At 45.7% G+C, this 20,090-nt stretch overlaps 1 protein-coding gene across 9 annotated transcripts in view; it reads right to left on the reverse strand.

Annotated features, from left to right (window-relative positions):
• The window catches only part of MEGF11 (multiple EGF like domains 11), a 2,301,522-nt gene that overhangs the window by 408,714 nt on the left and 1,872,718 nt on the right, over positions 1–20,090 (reverse strand). For all 9 annotated transcript variants that reach the window (XM_069624261.1, XM_069624259.1, XM_069624260.1 and 6 more), the window contains one exon: positions 13,674–13,776. In XM_069624261.1, coding sequence (XP_069480362.1) covers positions 13,674–13,776 — 103 coding nt within the window. The remainder of the gene's footprint in view (positions 1–13,673; positions 13,777–20,090) is intronic.

Consider the following 20,090-nt stretch of genomic DNA (forward strand, 5'->3'; position numbering starts at 1 on the left):
TCCTAACTCCTGTCCTTACAGCATAGGTGCTAGAGATGGTAGTTCTGCTAAATACAACCCCAGATAGTTGGGATTAGCAAAGAGTGAAGGCTAGATGGCCAGTGGTATATGGTTCCGCATCGGGATTACCAGATGAGTAGGATGAGCAAGCAAGGCATTCCTGGACTGATAGTGTGGTGCATTTTGCGGGGCAATGATCAAGATCATAGTGCTATCGCAAATGGTATGTACTAGCATATGATGCTGCATGTATATTAAGTTCAAAGAGCATCTTGGGACTCAAAGGAGGATAGGTCCAAAATACTTCTGGGAAACAAAACATAAGCAGACAATAATTGGCACCCTCTCACTACTTGGGCTGGCATGATGAGCGTTGAATTAGCGGCCCTTCAGGTACTCCGTTTAATCTCATGGGTCCCCGTGGTATAAGCTGTCACTTATTAGTTGACCTATTTATAGGAGAGAGGCAAGATCAAGTGGGAAACATGCATCTTTGGGACAGGATGATGCCATGCAACATGGCTGCCATCCTCAGTCGAGTGCTTAGACGCTTGAGGAGACCAACACAAAGCACTGCACTTGCCAATTGCTGGCCATTACTTAGTTATTGTTATATTCCCATGTACTGCACTGTCCCTGCCCCCTTCCCACGCACTTGCGCGGTCTGAATGACACCGTGCCTAGTAGGATCGCTGTCTGTCCTCCCTCTGTTCCCCTCCCATGCCTCGTCGCGCCTTGAAACACTTGTGTATGGGCACGTTATAAATGCCATACCACATCATATCACCAATAAATTACATTAAAAGGAACGTGTGTGTTCTTGGCTGCTGGTATGACTTCAAGATTGTCTTTGGGCAGGCTCAAGTAAATCAAGTTCAGATCAATAGGAACAACTAATGTAATCTGAGCTATTGAGAGATGGGGACAGTAGCCCGTGCTCCTCTTTTTGACAGGAGGACCCTCTCTTAACAAAGATGCAAAATCTTACACTTTGCAATGGGTGCGAGGTGGGAGAATTTGCCTGCCCTATATTAAGGCAAGTAGGACATTTCTGCACTTACGCTTGATTTTTGCAACGGCTGGGAGTCAGACTGAAGGCTATCCCTAAAGGACACTGGCCCTTGTCCATGGAGGTTGTTCTTTCATGAAAGCCCCCCTTATGCTTGCGAGGAAAGCCTTGAACATTTCAGAAGGTTTTGGTAGATGGGAGCTTTCAAGTTGTCACCGCCCAGGTGGGCTGCGTAAACCTAGGACAGTCTTCCTGTGACCTATGCTTGACACTGAGGAGTCATTGGTCGAGGCTTAGTGATGCAAGGCCCAGTAAACAGCTGCCCCTCAGTCTCTGAGGATCTTCTCTGAGATGGATGGTTCCCTTGCTTATGGTGTCTAAGATTTAAAGTGTTCAATAATTCCAGCCACTTGCATGAAGGTTGAAGATAAAATATGTGGCATCTTGGACGAGTGCGGGGCAAACAATGGTGTTGCTGGTGGTGTACTAGCATAATGTCATTTTGAAGAACAGCAGCACCGAGGCGAGTCCGCCTAAAGGATGAACTTTTAAAGCAATTGTTTAATTTGCTTTATTTATTAATTTATTTGCATTTGTAGAGCACTCACACAGCCCAGGGGCACCAGGGCGCTGTCACAGGAAGTTGTCTTAGTTGCAGCATAGGTGGGCGACAGGTTAGATTCGCCCTCAAACATGTATTCACAATATTTCGGTAATTTACTGGATTACATTCACAATACATAGGTAAAATAACTTGAGTACAGTCGCCCTTCATAGGTTAGATAAGCTGGGCAGGTTCTCTGATTAAAATGTGCGGGCTTGGTTACATCATTAGAGCAGCGGGGATACATTAGAGCTGTGGTTTTACCAAAGAATCAGTTTATTAGACAAACAGTCTAGTTTTGACGGCCTTGCGGAAGGCGAGATGTGAAGGCTCACTTCTGGACTCTTAATCCAGAGTCCTCTTGAGGTCACCAATTATGAACAAACATAAATGACGGAAATTGACCCAGCACTAACAGGGCTAATGTTACAAAATACTCAGATTTAAATGCTTATGATCTCTTTTTTCTTTTTCCTTCTTCACATGCTATTTTATTGGGAGCCAGAGATGCCAGTCCCCTAAACTAAAGCTGCGGGTGGACAGCACTGGAGTAACACCAAGCATCTGAACGGCAGGGATTTTTGAAAGTGGCGCTCTCAGCACTCCAGCAGCTGTGTGCAAAGGAACCAGCTCTTTAGGAGAGTGGTCTTGCTTGTCTTTTAGCCTGGATAGATGGCCAATAGAATGACTCCCCTCACTTGAGCTGGAGTGTTCGACTCCTCCTCCTCAATACTGGTGATCTCATAACATATTGTACAAGCAGTTCCTGTCTGGGGGTTCCTTTCAGTAGACATGGCAGAGTGGAAACTGCCACCTGGCAAGAAGCAGAAGTCCAAGTAGGGAGGGAGCCCTGCCCTTTGGCACAGGATCGTTCCCGCCCTGGGACTGGGACAGCAGTTCCGGTCCCTGTTACTCATGTGGATTGATTTCATCTGTGCCTAAACTGACATTGGCGTTGTTTCATATACTGAATTTGACTATGGGGGGATATTTTGAACATTATGAAACAGAAAAAAGCTAGTTGAAAAAAGGGTGTAAGCAGCCCGTGGAGCAGATGCTGGCCACCGTAGGGTCAGAAATTGAGTTTTCTCTCCTGTATTAGCTGGACTCCTTGAAAGAAGGTCTCTGTGACAGGACAAGCAGCAATAGTTTGGCACCCAGTGATAGTGTGGTGTAGCAAAGGAATACAGAACCCAACACAACTCTTAAAGCCTTCCAAAGCAAGGGTAACATCTACCCGCTCCAGAAGGAGCATCGACGGCACCTGAACAGTTCCAGTTCACCTCGTCTTGGCGGGAAGGTAGAACTGAGTGGGGGGAATGTGCAGGAGAAATGGGTACATATCTTTGACTATACATTATAATACATTTGTCACAGTTTCCAGTATTACCCCCATTGACCCTCTGCCCCGCCCCAGTACTTACAATTCTGAAGACGCGTCCTTTCTCATTTTTTCCCTTTTCTTCATGGCTGCGCCTCCTCAAGTGGGCATAAAGCCCCTTTAACCAGCAAGTGTTTGACGTTTTGTTGACCTAGTTACTTTTGAACGCACTTGCTGTACTCGCGTGTAGCTTTGAAGACGATTCACATCTCCTGCGGCCGCTGCTAGGGTTGGTGCCACAGTGGCAGGTCAAGGAACATATTCCCGGTAAATAGGCGGGGCGACGATGGCCAGAATAGGGCGTGGTTTTGGTGTCTCGTGGGATTAGAAGGTGATCCTAACAAAGCTGATCAGGAAGGTGTTGCAGTAAAAAAAGAAGGCAGAGGCTAAGCCTGCCCTGGAAAGAGTCAGCAGAAGACTTCCTCATCCTCTTCATTCCCTTCCTCCTCCTCAGAGTCCGATGGGTGAAGACCCCACAGGGAAATACCTTGATAAAGAAGCAGTAGAGGAGGTCCTCACCCACATGTTTACCAGAATGCAATCTTGAAAGCCAGACCAGCAAAAGGAGGCAGCCTGACAGCTTAAAATATTAGCAAAGAAAGGCCTTCCTCTAATTGAGGACATTAAATCACAGAGTGGGAAGACCCTGATCGTATTTCCGTGTCAAGATATATTAAAATAGAACTTTCTGAAAGGGGGACGAAGCATCTCTTCCCACTTGTTTAGAGGTGGAGTCCTGCTTTTAATCGCTCACGCTATGCCTGTCAGTGTCTGCGGAAGAGGCATGGGTGCGGCACCCAGTACACAAGAGAGTGCATGCAGTACTTGGGAAGAACTACATCAATGTTCACCTAGCCACAAGAAGCAGTTTCCATGGATTCTATACTACCCAGGACTTGTTGGATGCCACTGTAAGGAACTCATGGTGGCAACAGCAAAGACAGACACAAGTGATCACAGTTCAACAGTGTTTATTAAACTGTATATGCGGGCTGGAAAAACACCTAATCTAAACCTAAATCTAAGATGGGAGACAGCTACGACCATCAAATAATAATAAGGCAGTCCTAGTGGCGTCTCGACAAATAAAAGGGCCTATACTAGGAAAAGCCTATTGCCAATCCTTACGCTAAATACAAACAAAGAGTGTGGGATAGGGTACACAGGAAAGAAAGAAGTGTTCACAAATAATACGTCTGGATGCGGTAGTCAGTGTCTCCATTCCTCACATTTTGAGCACGGGACAAGGTAGGACTCCGGAGCACAGCACACGCTCCAGCTTTCCCAGCACGAGCTAACAGTTCCGCTCTCAACTATCAGAACCTTTGGTGGTTAAGTCTCTTTTCTACAAAAAGTCTCTTGCTTCCGAGGATCTGATGTGTTCCAAAATAATAAACAAAAGTTCCTTTCTGCTTGCACTTTGGGTGATGCTTTTCACTCCTGGATCCTTCTCTTCCAGGCTCAGACCCCTCTTCAATGTCTGCCTCCCTCCATCGGGTTCACTACGACTTTCAACGCGAACTTATCTGTGCCATTCACAAATCTTAAGGTCTTTTTAAACAGTTCATTGTGGACAGCCATCTGCCGGGTTCACTCTTGTCAACACACTATACATTGGGACTTCAGACTTTGCGCCCTGTTCATAGGCATCCCTCGATCAGGTTCACTCTTGCCAACTTTTGAAATTCACATAGTTCCTTAAACAGTTTTTATGATACAGGATTCACTTCCCTTAGCTTTATCTTCATTTGTCGGTCAAAGACTTTCAACTGTACGGAGGATTTTGCAAGACCCCCATATGACCACTTTGAGCCTCTTCTCACACTGTTCCCAAGGCCTTCTGGTAACAGCAGTTTCAACCATAGGGTAATCACTCAGAGAATCCCAAGTGAACACCCACGTGGTGTCTGACTCTTCTGTAGCTGTTTTTCCCCTCTCGTATCAAACAAATAGTTCTTTGTACTTTCTTCAATTAGCTGTTTTGCTACTTTTGTTCAAACACAGTTCGGTTTCTTATCGGCTCTCCCTTCGACTCACTGGCTGTGATGAACCACTTGTCTCTGGAATCAAGGCCGGTACCACAGTGGCAAGCATCTACCCTCACCTTGGTTATCAGCAGAGGAGGGCCTTGTGCAGCGTTGCCATCTGCTGTAACACACGCTGGCTATTGTTCGCGGTCTTACAATTCCTTCTGTGAAGGTTTCACAGGCCTTGCTCGGAAAGGGCAAGGTCGCTTCTCTCCGTCACCCTCTCGGTTTGCGACGCCTTTCTCCTCCTCTTGAACTGCTGTGATGAGTTAGCTCTCTCGTCATGCAGTCTGACTTGCTCATATTGTGCTCTCATGCTCCACCTTGTATCCCTGTGGGGAAGGGAAAGGGCCGTCAGGTGTGTGTGTGATTCTGGTCAACTGCCTGACTTTGCTTGACTCTGGCGTCGGGACATGTAAGATAAACAGCTCTGGTGTTTGTAATCTTTTGTGGTTTGCGAAAGTGTTTGTGTCAGAAAAGGGGGAGTACAGTGTTTGAGTATCCTATGGGATAGGGTGGGGAAAAGGTATAAGAAGGGGGATACCGTTTTTCACCCATCGGTGTCTCACTTTCACTTCCTGAGGACCCCCATACAGGTGATCCTCCCTTACTGGTCCACCCCCAGGAACTAGATCCAATAGCAATGGCTGTGTCCTGGCCACCTGGCGAAGCTCTCCGGAGACTAGTCAGGGAGACACCTCCAGGTTTCTCACACCACTCAGGGCCTATTGTAAGCTATCAAAGCAGTCGAAGAATGTTCTTGTTTGTTGGCACAGATGCAACTCAAAACTGAGTTTCTATCTGACCTGTCCTATGACTGAGTAAGGGCAGCCGTGCTGGCTATGAGAACATCAGTGGTCGCGAGGATGTAAGTCCAAATCAGAGACTGGGCAACAGATTCAGCTCAGAAGTCAGTGGCATTGCTCCTGCCCTTCAAAGGGTCTAAGCTCTTTGGAGATGAGTTGTAGGAGTAGGTGCACACATTGCAAAAAGAGCACACACCAGAGGATACCTTACATATGAAGTGCAGAGCACCTCCTTTGACCTTGAGGGCCTCTCAAAGGGTGCTGAATAAAAGATTGTTTATTAGGAATGGAAGGGAAAATTGGCCCAGAATTCCCTAATAGGGAACCCTTGACAGACCACTTCCCACGAAAACTAGGCAGACAAGTGCAATTTGCAGAGTCCCAATGGATCATAGGGGAACATATTGCTAATCAATAGTATTGCTCCTGAAAAAAGCATTGGGAGGTTTTCAGTTCTTATTGGACTTAAAAGTGGTGAAGTTTTGTGGACAAAATATCAAGTTCAAGATGGAAACATTTCTGAGGATAATATTCTTGATTTTCATGGGAGACTGGCAAGCGGCACTGGACCTAAAGGATGCCTATCTTCACATTCCCGTACAGCAAACTAATCGGACATTCCTACGCTATGCAGTCCAGGGCTAGAATGTGCAATACACTGCCCTCCTGTTCTGCAACATCCAAGTGCCTCCTGTGGATTGCCGGCACAAGGAAAGGGTGGCAATGTTACCATATGTAGATGAATGGCTTATTCAGGGACAAGGGCAGCAGTTAGTAGAAATTGGTGTATCGAAGTCCATCGCCTTAATATCAGGTCTTGGGTTTGTGAACAACCACAAGTCTCACCTCCGATCAGCCCATTAGTTGAAGGTCATCAGCACATTGTTCCGTACCCACCACTGAGTGGTCCAGTTGCTGAGGGAGAGGGCCAATGTCGTCAAGACGAAAGTCATGACAAGCTGCATGGGGCAGGCAACCCAAACAACAACTTGGCTAAATGTGCAGGGGCTCACGGTGGCCTTGGTGTTAGTGACTCTATGGGCTCAGCTCCATTTAGGATTGTGACAAATCAACTTCCGGGCCATCATTTTGTAAACCATCAATTGGCCCTACACCTCTAGTACACCAGAAGGGATCTGAACAGATTGGAACACAAGTAAATTATAAACCTTCCTTGTCCAATTTTGGTAACGTGGACGGAACGGCAGGCTTATTTCTACAAGGTCGTGGATCATTGGTTAGTTGCAACACAGCGAAAATACAACAGTAACCAATGATAAAAGGGACTGTCCAATCAAGGTTGTATACACATATCTACTTTATTATTATTACAACGGACAGTTCTAGCACACTACAAAATACAACCCAACCTGTAAAAGAACACAGAGCACAGTTTCACCAAGGAAAGGGAAGCACTCTGTATACTGACAGGAGGGTAGTCGGTAAAGCAATCAGTCTTAACTATTCAAGGTTATTGGGTTTCAGCACCAAGGGAGCAAGGGGTTGTAAATGTCACTAGGGGCCTTCGGAGAAGGACCAGGGGGACAGAGCCACAATGTACTTGGTGCTTGAGATGTTCTTAATGTTCGACAGCATCGAGTTGGTTCAAGGACGCTTTGCAGCTCCTGCAACAGAGTTCAAGACGGGAGACATCTGCAAGTATCAGGTGGCAGCCAGATTGGTGAGGAGGCTGGACGGGCAGCTGCAGGCTGGCCTACACGGTGGCTCTGGATCAGGAATCGTTGTCTTAGTGCTGATTGGGAGGTCTGAAGCACTGGTTGAGGCGTCTCGGATGGAGTGAGTGACTTCGGCGTGACAACAGTACACGATGCAGTCGGTTGCAGCTCGAGGGCCTCAACTGCGTCGAAAATGCCCTTTAAGGTAGATGCTGGTTGATGCTTGTTGGTGCACTCCTCCTGACTTCTTCGCTGGGCTCGTATTGTTCTTTAAGGCGGGAGGCCCAAAGCTGAGGAGAGTGCTACAGGCAACAGCCTTGTCCTTGGTTTGGTTCAGAGACTGTCTGGCACTCCCCACCTAGGAAGCTTGCTTTCAGAGCCTAGCAGGGTGTGCTGTGTGCTGGCTGGGTCCCGGTTCTGGAGCTGCTGGGGGGTCCTCTGGATTCAGTATCTCCCTCTGTTCCCTCAGAGATGTTTGGGGGCGGGATCTTGCTTCCCTCTTGGAGTTTCATGCCATTGTCCACTGGTGTAAGATGTAAGGCAGACTGTACCTTCAGCCAGGGTCCCAATGAGTTCTTGCTACTCCTTGTCAAGCCTTCAGATGATCTGCCAAACGAGGGGCTCAACCCCTTATAAAGCCAAATGGCCTGTAGTATTGTACCTATCTATTTGCACTGGGTGCACACAGTGCTGCTAGTAGAATACAGCTATGTCATATGGAATGTGATGGGACCTGAGGGTTCCAAGAACTACAGTTGGTAACACAGGATGGGAGAACCTTACTGAAAGGATGTCATCTGTTTAGCTCCCTGCCCCTTTCTATATAACTAGCCCTGTAACTCTGTAACTTATAAATAAACTCACTCCTTTTATATATACTGGTCTCCTGTGCCTTACCTGAACCCAGATGTCTTCTTACCATTCCCGATACTACAAATGGCGACGAGGATGGGATTAACAGGCAGTTGCTGGTTCCAGTTGGACTTATATATGTTACCTGTTGATCCCGAGATAAAAGGACCCACTGAAGAGATTCTGTTGTCTCCTGACATATGGAAATGCTTTTGGGAGATGTCTATGATGAGCCCAGCAGTGGCACAGCCCAGCGCCAGCTTCCATGTGAGATGACTTTACAAATCATTTGTGCTTGGAGTCAGTCCTGTGAATGCTGTTACAGGCTGCCAACATGCCGCGTCTGTTGGTGAAGTTTTTTTACTTCCACGCTTTAAGGTACTGTGCTTTTGGGCTGTAAATCACAATGCATAAGTTACAGGGCTGGTGGTGCGCTTAATATAAAACACAGCTGCCTGGGAGTGTTCAATAACAGCGGGTGTTCTACTGCTAGTAGTAGCCATACGCCCGCCGTCCAATGTATGTAATAAGGAGTCATTGGGTTGACTGTTTTAATGTGTAGCGGCGGCCGTGTCATCGCTGTAATGTGCCGCATCGATCCGCGCTCTGCAGTATCCTGAATCAAATGATGACGTGGTCGAATGTGCGGGACGTATAAGCGGAGTCCTGAATGCTATTACGGAAATGTTCCAAGCGCCGCGTTGTCCTCTGCATTCTTAATAAGAATGGAAACATTAGAGGAAAGGACACGCGTACGTGCCTTAAACGTGTGACATACACGGAAGGGAAGATTTCTCTTTTGCATCAATGCTTCTGTGTATAGTATTTCAAGTGGACATAAACACAGTTGACGGCAAGTGTCATCATGTTTTCTCTCCATATGGAAAGGTTCTTGCTGCATCTTCGGAGGAGTGGATGTGTTGTTTCACCTTTTCACATTCTGAAGTGTGGCCACGAAGTTGCCACGTGAACTGTTTCATATTAGGGTTGGTTGCAGTTAGCTCTGCGTGTTAAGGAAGAGCTCAACGCAATGTTATCTTAATTGCAGTGTTCTTCAGAGTGTTCGTTTCCGTGTCAATTAATTTGTGGAAAGGTTGTCGCCGTTTCAGTGCGGAGCGCTTTATATTTCTTCAATGTGCGAGCAGGTTGAATTAAAAGGAATGAACATAAGACCTGCTACCGTGCCAAATATACATTCCATGATGATTATTGTTTCCAGTGGGATATTACCATGTCATCAGTAATAAATAAACGGAGCGTGGAGGGCACCGGCAATGCTTCCCGTTTCGTTTTGAGGTGAACATAAAGGTACTGTTTATGGTTTTTCTCCATTTACGGAATATATTCTACATGTATTTCGTGAATAATTGTCAGCTTACATTTGTCTACACATTCAACGTGCAATTCATGGACTATTCAACAAGTGTTTCATGGTATATAGCAGTTGGTCATGTTGTGTTTGCTGCAGTTATATTTCTTCGTGCAATTCATGGACATTTTTGCAATTTTGTGGAATTTTAATACATGTTAATTTCTAATGGGTTTTAATATTATTATGATGGTTTAAGCAATTCCTAATACTGTCATGATGTATTGTTATTTTGTGGATTGTGCCATGAATGTATGTATTGGTAAGTGCTAATAATTGAAAGGATGACTGAGTGTAATAGGTGATTGCATTTACTTTATGAGGAAGAGTGGTTGTACGGGTTTATGCTTAACACTATATCTAACCAACAAACAACACAAAGAAAAAAAAAATGTTTTTTTCCTGCGTGTAGTGTTTAACAATATTATAAGATTTTCAGGTTTTCAAATGCTGTATTTCATATATGTTTGCAATGCATATTGATATTTTAAATGTGTTATTTCCAAGGGGAAATATGTTCATTAATAATATATTATCCAAGATGTGGATTGGAATAAGTATAATTTAAGTGGCACAGCATCGTTCTGATGTCATGAAATATATAAGTGAAATTGCTGAGTGATCTCCATGTTAAAGGAGATAGCCCTATGGTTAAATGTGACATGAATGTTGCATGGTATGTATACCATTTTTTGGGCATATTACATATGGCATGCATGTGAAGATATTACCGGTTTATTTTCCTTGGCCTAACATGTTTTTTTTAAACTTTGGATGCTTTCAATTTTTGGCCGCATTCAAAACAATTTTGTTTTCAAAGATCTTTTGCACTTGGACTCAGATCTGATCAGTCTCTGTCGTGGTGTATTCTCTTCTCGCGCTGTTCTTTTCCAGCTGCGTTGTATTAATGTGATCTTTGTTTTGTGAGTTTCTTTTCTGCATTTTCCCACTTTTCAATGTTTCTTATGGCAGGGTGTGTATGTGAATATGTGATGGCGCAAACCACAGGTGTTTCGGAGAGGAATGGTGGTGTAGGTAGTTATGCAGTTATGGTTGTGAGGTATATGGTCCATATAATGTTAGATAGTTTCTGATGGTTGCGTGAGTACGCGTTTGTGCTGGGTGTGGCAGACCCTTGTCTCCATGTGGCAGGTGGAGTGGGAGGAGATACGCTTTGATGGTTGAGAGTGTGGCAAGGAACGTATGTGCTTGCAGGTGGCAGCTGTGAGGCCAGGGAGTGGCAGTTCCGGGCAGGTGGTGAATTGTGTACTTGATTGTTTTGAATGTTAGTTACGTGAATGTGGATACGCTTTCTTGGTTGTGAATGTTGTATAGGTTTTACGGATTTGCAGGAGTGTGTAATTTTGTGATACTTTGTTTGGTGTTCAATTGAAGAGAGGGAGATGTGTAGTATTGTACCTATCTATTTGCACTGGGTGCACACAGTGCTGCTAGTAGAATACAGCTATGTCATATGGAATGTGATGGGACCTGAAGGTTCCAAGAACTACAGTTGGGAACAGAGGATGGGAGAACCTTACTGAAAGGATGTCATCTGTTTAGCTCCCTGCCCCTTTCTATATAACTAGCCCTGTAACTCTGTAACTTATAAATAAACGTACTCCTTTTATATATACTGGTCTCCTGTGCCTTACCTGAATCCAGATGTCTTCTTACCATCCCCGATACTACATGGCCCCAGTGATTGGTGTAGGCCAAGCCTACCTTAATGAACCAATCCTGGGTCCCCGCCAACAATCTTCTGTTATGGGTGAGGTCATAACCAGAGTGCTTTGCAGCAGGAAAGGTTAAGGCTATAAAACATTTATTACCAAGCACCACCCATCTTCCTGTCTGTTGTGCACCAAATGGTCTCTCTGGTTAATTGAACTCTCTGTGGTTCCTGATTAAAGGTAGGTCTCCTTTGAAGTTGTGGCGAAAATAGACTTTCTGTCACCATCAAATCACATATTCCTACCCTCTGAAAGGGGCCCCCCGGTGGGGGTTGGCTACTGTAAACACATGTACCAGACATGACACTTCACTGCCCTTGATACTGAGGGGTTGTATACGAATTGTTCATTTTACAACTGTTCGAATTACAATTGACCTTTTCACAATTGACCGAATTGTGAAGGTCAATTGTAACATATATGCGGGGGGAAAACCCCACAACCCGCCACCCAACCCAAAACCCCCCAAAATCCCATATATATATATATATATATATGAAAGGGTCAATTGTGACCCTTTAAAATCGGTCAATTGTTAATTCGAACAATTGTAGACGAACAATTTGGTGTATACCTACTGAGGGGCGGGAGCTGGTTTCTGGTTCATACAGTGCATATCAAATGTTGTTGAGGGTTTTCCTGTATTTTGTTAGCCTCTGCAGCTAGGCCCCACGTGAGCCTGTTTGAAGTATACTCTATAAGTATGCTAATTATGTTTAATTGTTGCCACCATTCTGCAGGGCCAACGAAGGATAGAGCGGATCCATGGAGCCTTTTTTATTTAATTAGGCTGACCATGGCAGGGGGAAGGTTTTTCCCTCCCCCTTTTGAGATGCCTTGATGTACTCCTGGGTGTCACATTCCACCTAAATATGACAGGGAGGAATGCACCTATAGGCTGTGTCCACCCAGAGTACACAGGTCTATGTTTATGTCGTGCGGTAAGCATAGGAAAATGTGTGCAGATTAGCCCCAAACATTTTCCAGAGGTTGACCTACGCTCATTCAATTTTACATACAATTTCAAAAAAGCCCAGGTGCGGATTGTTTGAATTCCTCACACATACTATTTGGCAGGTTTCATACAGAGATACTGCGACGGTCTACTTGAGCGATGGTTATGTCCTGAACAGAGGCCAAAGGAGCCTCCATACATGGCATCTGTGGGGCGGCCACCTGGTCATCACCGCGCATTCTGCACCAGTGACTGCATTTACCGGGCCATGCTGACCAGGCTTTTGCACATCCAGTTCTTCACACAGCACTGCCAGGCATTAAGATTGTGTCTGTATTTTGAATAAAAAGAACAGTACTGGTGTGCATTAGATATGGGTACCTGTGTATGTTTTGTTGATATGGATTTTATCTATTTGTGGGTATGTATTGAATTGTAAGTATTGGGTGACCAATAGGGACGTGGGGCTAATGCTTTAATTACATACCTGTAATCTTCATTACACTTAGTCCTACTATGCCTCGTCACATTGATTGGGCCTGCAGTGCCCTCCCTGGGTGTCGATCGATATGGGTTGGTGGCAGGGCCGGCCTTAGGGCAGGGCCGCCCGGGTTATCGCCCTCGGCTTTATTAGCCCCCCACCACGCCAGCTCTGGGGTGGGGCCTTTCAAGGTCTCCCCCGAGCTGGCGTGGTGGGAGAAGGTGCGTCAGGCACCCTATTGAATTTTAGTGCGGCCCGCACTCGGGAACTGAGTGCATTAATAGGGCGCTGATGCGTTTGCATCGGCGCCTATTAAAAAAAAATTGGCGCCCAGCCCGCCTGTCCCCGCATGACCTTGGGCGCACGGGGGTGCCATATTTTTATTTTCCTGCCGCCGTTAAGGCCGGCCCTGGTCGGTGGTTATGGTAAAATAAGAATTTGCTGGTTAAAGGAGCTTAATGTCTGGCCACAGAGAAAAATGGAGAAGGGACGGGAGAAACTCGTCGCAGGATCAGGTGTCCTCAGAATGTCAATGGCTGTGACGAGGAAGACTAGGGATAATCTTAATTACCGGAAAGTAATTAAAGTATTATACACATGGTGGCAGAGGGCCAAAACACATAGATGAGCGGGTGAAGTTTACCATAAATAAATAAACAACCTAATGTGCGTATACATGGTGTGGTAGCTTTTGTCATTAGGGAAACACATTTCAATTAAACTAAAGGCAGTCAGAAAAGAGATCACATTGTCTTGCCCCGCACTCAATTGTCGTCTTACCTGTCCAGCCGGCCAGACATCGGCAATATCCGGTGACGGCATCGCACCCGTCCGCGTGGCTGCAGTCGCAGTGCTCGTGGCAGTACAATCCGTACGTCCCATCCTGGAGGGAGATCAAAAGACAGACACGCTGACCAATCATATCGTTGCCTCCCTCTCGCACCCACGGTCACCACATCTCCCGCCTCCATTTCCCCGAGCTGCGAACGCCGAGGACCGCGCTGCCTGCCCCAGACCCCCACCCCCCGTCTCAAAGTAAAGGGTAACTATACGCAGCCGTAACCTGCCGCATCCCATTTGCAACCTGTAAATCACCCAAAATAAACACAATAATGTGCCCGGTATGTAGATTAGAGCATAATGGACGTGGCAGCATTCAGTTCGAAAGGTAATTAGTCCCCGCTCGGCTGTTTACAACTTGGATCGTGTCAGTTATGTTAATTTTTGGCAATTACATACACAGCCTAATTAAGGCTTTGAATAAAATGTTAGGCATTTTATCAACATTATGTTTGAGAATCATACTGCATAATCATCAAATAATGTTATTCGCAGAGAGAAGTGGCGGGGAGGCTGGAAGCATGCTGGGGGCGGGCTGGTCCTATGGGCCCGTAGCTCCCACCACTGAGCGATAACCATTTCAGAGGCCACAGCATGCCCTGGCTAATGAGAAATATTAAGACACCTTTGTACACTCGTCTACCATAGGCACTCACAATAACATTCATGGTACAGCTCTTTGTTAGACACGGCGCGCCGCGGGTGAGAAGGCGAAGAAGGGGAAATACATGGAAGATCATCAAAAACCTAGAAGCCAAAACCAGGCCGCACAGGCATGTGACCACACAGATACAGGTTTTCTGTGGACCCTAAACTTCATATATCTGACATGCAACCATACTCACACATCGAATCCAGGGTCCACCCTGCCTGTCCCTCACGGTCATGCTATCGTAGAACAAGGAGGAACCCAGGGCATCAAAAGGCACCTCTCAAGCATGCCACTCTACAACCCTACGACACAAGTGGTACAATTTCTGAAAGGGAGGCCTGCTAATCAGACCCCCTTACGCCCATCATAATGCTCCATGTCAAAATCATAGTGTGCTCATGTGCCTCTGCTGTGACCTGATATTTCCAGAAAATGCCCTGGTGTGGCAGCAGGGCAGGTTCAAAGGTCCCATGTGCATTCCTGACAGCTGCCTGAACACAAAGTGACAGCAGGCAGAGGTGGCTTTTTAATCTTCTGCAAGTCTGGTTCAAACTATCAAACTATCCTATTTGTAGCCCTAGCTAGCAAATTAAATGTTATATCTAAGCCTTGCCTGGTTATGACATAGTGGTTACTAGGATCGCAAAATTATACATCGACAGCTTTTGGATGTCACATTCCTTTTAGCTCGGAGGGGTGGCTCACTCATGATGGGACTGGTGTCAATTAGCCATCTGGCCAGGGTTTATCCACAAATGCCATGTGGGACCCAGCCCAGTAAACCTTTCGGTTTGATCTCCCATGAGGAAGGCCGATAATCTCCTGCAGGAACAGGAAACCACCCTGGGAGGTCTCCAGGCCACTGGTTCTTCAAAGACAGTCCTGACATAACAAAGGCCCTCACTCCGGGGTGCTAATTACTGGAGTGCTTTTGAGGTAGGAAAACTTGGGAAGGGGGTTGAGCTTGGTTAACACAGGGTGAGGGTTAGCCCAAGTGAGGGTTTCCCCCATCTTGAATTCTGCTAAGTCTCCTGAAACGTGCTACCCTTTCCCCACTTCCTGCAGACAAAGCACCCTAGACATCAGAAGGCAATGGACACATTTTGCAGCATGTAGTACTAGTGTGAGTTTATTCATCAAGCACAACAAGCAAGTTCCAGTAAACCTAGTTACAAGACACCAGTTTAAAACAAGACACAGCCAACAAAAGAAATAACATAAAAACAGCAACATCTACCAATATATGACATCACAGGAGTCTATATTTATGCTACATCAAGAGACCTAAAATATTGTTTCAAACGACGTTTGAAGCTATTTTGTGTAACACTGTTACTAATATCAATTGGTAGGTTATTCCACAAACTGCATCCGAGGACTTCCAAACACTTGTCACCCAAGGATGCTTAGTGGAATTTTCCAACCACAAGCCCATTTTTAGCTCTAGATCTGAGTGAATGGGTGGGCTGAGAAGCTTTCACCACACAGAGTAGATAATCAGGCACCATTCTGCTCAGTGTTTTCCCAGGTTTGAGTGAGGGCCCATTCCGTGACTATATCATCAATCTGTAGCCAACGGAACTCTTGGCATGCCTGGGAGATGTGGTGATATTTTTTCATAGCAAAACTGGTGTGAATTTCTCTATTTTGTACTGTTTGTAATTTAGAATTTAGGTTTTTGAGATACCAAGATAAATTGACATTCAGTACTGGACTCAGGAAAGAGCTACTGCCTGGACTCAGATTCGCAGATGGTCTATATTGAGAAGATGGCTGCATCTCTTGATGTTATATAGATGAAAGTGGGCCGCTTTAACTACCGCATCCACTCATCGTGTAGAAAATCAATTGACTGTCAAATAGCACACCTAGATTTCGAACCACCTTCCCTGGTGCTGGTGGACTCCCGAATTAGGTAGGCCAAGGAAATGGGACATCGGATTCCGTTTCAACGCCTAGCAGGAGAATCTGTCTTGTCTCCATTTAATCGTAGACAGTTGTCCTGGATCAAGGGCTGTAAGGTTGCTAAACAATCCGTTACCTTCCTGCCACTGTGAGGACCCTCCATGAAGGTCAATCAGAATTTCTGTCATCTGCATATAGTTGACCCTCAAACCCATATTTATCACTAGGGCCAAAGGAAACATATACACATTAAAACGCAAGGGGGACAATGTTGAGCCCTGAGGTACTCCACAGGCCAGATAGATATAGGAAGAGACATTTTCCATTTTTACTCGCTGCTTCCTTTCTTTCAAAAAAGATTCCAAACATCGCAGTGGTGAATCAGTAATATCACTGTCTCTAAATGTTACATTAAATGTCATGAATCACAGTGTCAAACGCTGCAGAGAGGTCTAATAAAATGAAGGAGCTGCGGCTGGATTGCCCCTATCTCTGTGTTCCATGAGTTTCTCCCAAATGTAAAGAACAGTTGTTTCTGTGTTATGCATAGGGCGTAAATCAGATTGTACGCTGGCTCAAAAAGACCCCTTTCCAGAAAATATGACAACTGGGAGGTGGATTCCTTTTCCATAATTTTACACAAGAAAGGAATGTTGGATATCGGCCTAAAGTTTACTGGATCATCCGTGTCCAAGTGGGCCTTTTTCAAAAGTGGTGAGACTTGAGCCTCTTTCAAATGGGCTAGGCAAATCCCTTTTTGAAACAAAGCATTAATAATATTTGCCACATATTCTGCAAATAGGCCACTGTGTTCTTTTATGAATCTAGGCAGCAGGGGGTCCAGGGATGAGCCGGTGGCTTTCAGACCCTGCCCCCTCCTTATTACCTCTGAACAGGAAACCAGATAAAAACGTTTAAAAATGTGTTGGTTTTTAGGGGCGGGGCATAACATCACAGCTATCATGTATTCTAGGTTCATCTGTTATGGCTATTTTGTATTTTGTCATTTTGTTCCTGAAAAAGGGAGGCTAAGTCCTCACACAGTTTTTGTTAGTGAATAGGTTTAGCTCTAGGTTCGAAAGCAGAAGTCATTTCTTGATCAATTTCAAACAGTTCAGTGCTGCTCTGTTTAGCATCATTAATTATGTTATGTTAAAGGTACTTATGTAGCGCACCGTCACCAATGGAATTGGTCCCCAGGCACTCTGGTGGATCTGTAAACTAGAAGGTGGGCTGGGTTAGTAAGGTGAAGAGGGAGTAAGATAGTGAGAGGAGTGGTGTACTGTTGGCCGCTTCAACTTGGTAGACACCGGGTGCTGAGCTTTGGTGCGAGTATTGGATCGGTATCAGTCCGCATGTGCTGTTGTCTGTGAGTAATAACTTTTCTTAGCTAATGATATAGCTCTTTTATACCTCACAATGTGGTGTCTATACATTTGTTTGCCTAAAGCCGAGAGGGACTGCCACCATCTTCTCTCCAGTTGGCGGCCTTGCCTTTTTAGTTTGGCAAGGTCTGAAGTGAGCCAATGCTTATTGGCATGGGGTTTCGGCTTTGACATTTTTCCTGTAGTTGCGCTAAAATATCAAGACAGGATATCATTTTGTCGTAGAATTGACTCATTAACGCTTCTGGTGTTTGATTAATGTCAAGTCCTGGAGTAGAACAGTAAAGGTCCGGAAGCTGCGGAGGCTGAATAGAGTGTAGTTTATGACCCATACATTTGGGTCTAATACCCTTACCCTTGTTACGCTGAGACATATTTATCCTCCTAATATCACAAGAGAAAGCAATAAGGGAGTGATCAGACCACCCAATGGGTGCTAAAAGTAATTTGTCAGGGTAATATTAAATCAAGTACTAAATTCAAAGAGTGACCTGGTATATGAGCAGTACTTTTAGCATCCTGCATTGAACCCCACACAACAGGCTTGCTTTGGATCAGTCCACTGTAGCATTCAGGAGCGCAACAAAACTACATTTCGCATGGGGGTGGGTGCTAACTGATGATGGGAGGGGCCACTTCAGAAACTGGGTGGGACAAACTTGTGGCTCGACCCCCTCTATTCTAATTCAAGGGCTGTCTGGCATAGGCCCCAAGTATCAAATGGTAGCGGCACAGCATTACACATAAGGCCACACACACACACACACACACACACACTCACTCATTTAAATATCCTATTCACCATACACTTGCTCGTTTACATGCGCACCTAGCCGCCCACACATCATACACTCATTCACGCACACTCACTCACTCCTTGCACACATGCATACATACATAATGAGCTAACATGCAACTTCCTTCAACACCGTTAGTTTCAGAAAAGGCTTCTCTTGCCTCTTTACCTAATAATAAAACAAGTGTGCCCAACAGCCCCCTCCCCTCGATGTGAAGGAACACGTAACATTGTTATTTGTTCGGTTACATCCATGGGGAGGGGGCTGTGTCCATTGGATTTTCATTAGACAGAGAGGTGAGGGAAGCCTTTCTTGAAACTAGCAGCTTTAAAGTTTTGCTGCGTTTGTGCAAATACAATTTACTGGCCAAACACATTAATACTTTAAAGCCGAAGTTTTCAGGAAAGGATATGCAGAAGCCCGGCCCCTCAGCTCACATTTCAGAGGGAGAGGGGCGGGGGCTGAAACCCAGTTATCTCAATGGGGCTGCACGGCTGGTACTATTTGTCTTTACAAGGATGGGTGGGTGGATCCCTGCCCTTTGTTGATTTACCTGTGGACTGCAAAACAAGATGGATTCACCTGGAGCTCTGTTGGGGATACAGTCTACCCCAAAGTCTTCTTCCATTGAGGGGAAAACAGAAGGCTCCAAGGAAGGGGAAAGTTAGTCTCCCTACCCAACTCAAGGGCCCATTTTGGGTGAGACTGCTTTGAGCAAGGCCCCTGTGTCTAAGACAACGGGACACTGGAACTGATTACTGGATGTGGCAAAACCCTGCAAGTGACCTGTACAGTCTTGTGTGGCTGGAAAGGACAGAAAATAACTTATCTTGCCCCTGAGACCCTACTGTTAAGAACTCATTGCCGCAACGTCGGGTGAGTGGGGTGCACTGGACTCCACTGTGGAATGGACTGTCCTGGAGGCTCCGGGACCACCGTGCGGTCCAGTTATGGCATTCCCGATGATAGGTTGTGTCATCCATTATACCGACCGCAGCATGGTCTGTGTCCACGTGGTTGGGTGCTTTACTCTAACCGTGGGGCTGTGCGCCACATCCTGGGCCAGGAATACAAGCCAGCAGTCTGTATTTAAGACCTTGCACTGCGAGACACGCTGTTCTTGCAATGGTTGTGTTAGCGAAGCATTCTGCAATACTCCAAGCCACACAGAACCTTCTTTAATATCCTTATGCTCCTGGGTCTTCAATTCTAGAGATTAGGTATTTAGAGTTAGTTTATTAGAGTTCGATTATTTCATTCAGAAGGGTCATTTATTGCATAGCACAGACTCCAGGTTCAAGACAGGACACCCACATCTCCCAGGTAAGTCTTGTTAACCAGACGTGACAGTGACGGTGATTTTTCCATTCTGTGTCTATCTGGTGTTACTCATTCCATTTGTTTATCACCCCTTACAGCTGCAGTGTGCTGTGTCCTTTTCACTTACCTTCAGGAAGGGTGTGTGTCAATTAGCACTCCTGCCCTTAGAGAGGTGCGCTGTCTGGTTGTGACCAGCAGTGCAGCTCTTGTGGGGTTGGAGTGCATTTATATCTGTGGCTTCCGAGGAATCAACTTCCGTACTCCAGAAATCCCAGTGACTGACACCTGGACTACGTCT

This window comes from Ambystoma mexicanum, chromosome 11, assembly GCF_040938575.1.
Source record: "Ambystoma mexicanum isolate Mex_15411 chromosome 11, UKY_AmexF1_1, whole genome shotgun sequence".
In the NCBI taxonomy this organism is placed as follows: Eukaryota; Metazoa; Chordata; class Amphibia; order Caudata; family Ambystomatidae; genus Ambystoma; species Ambystoma mexicanum.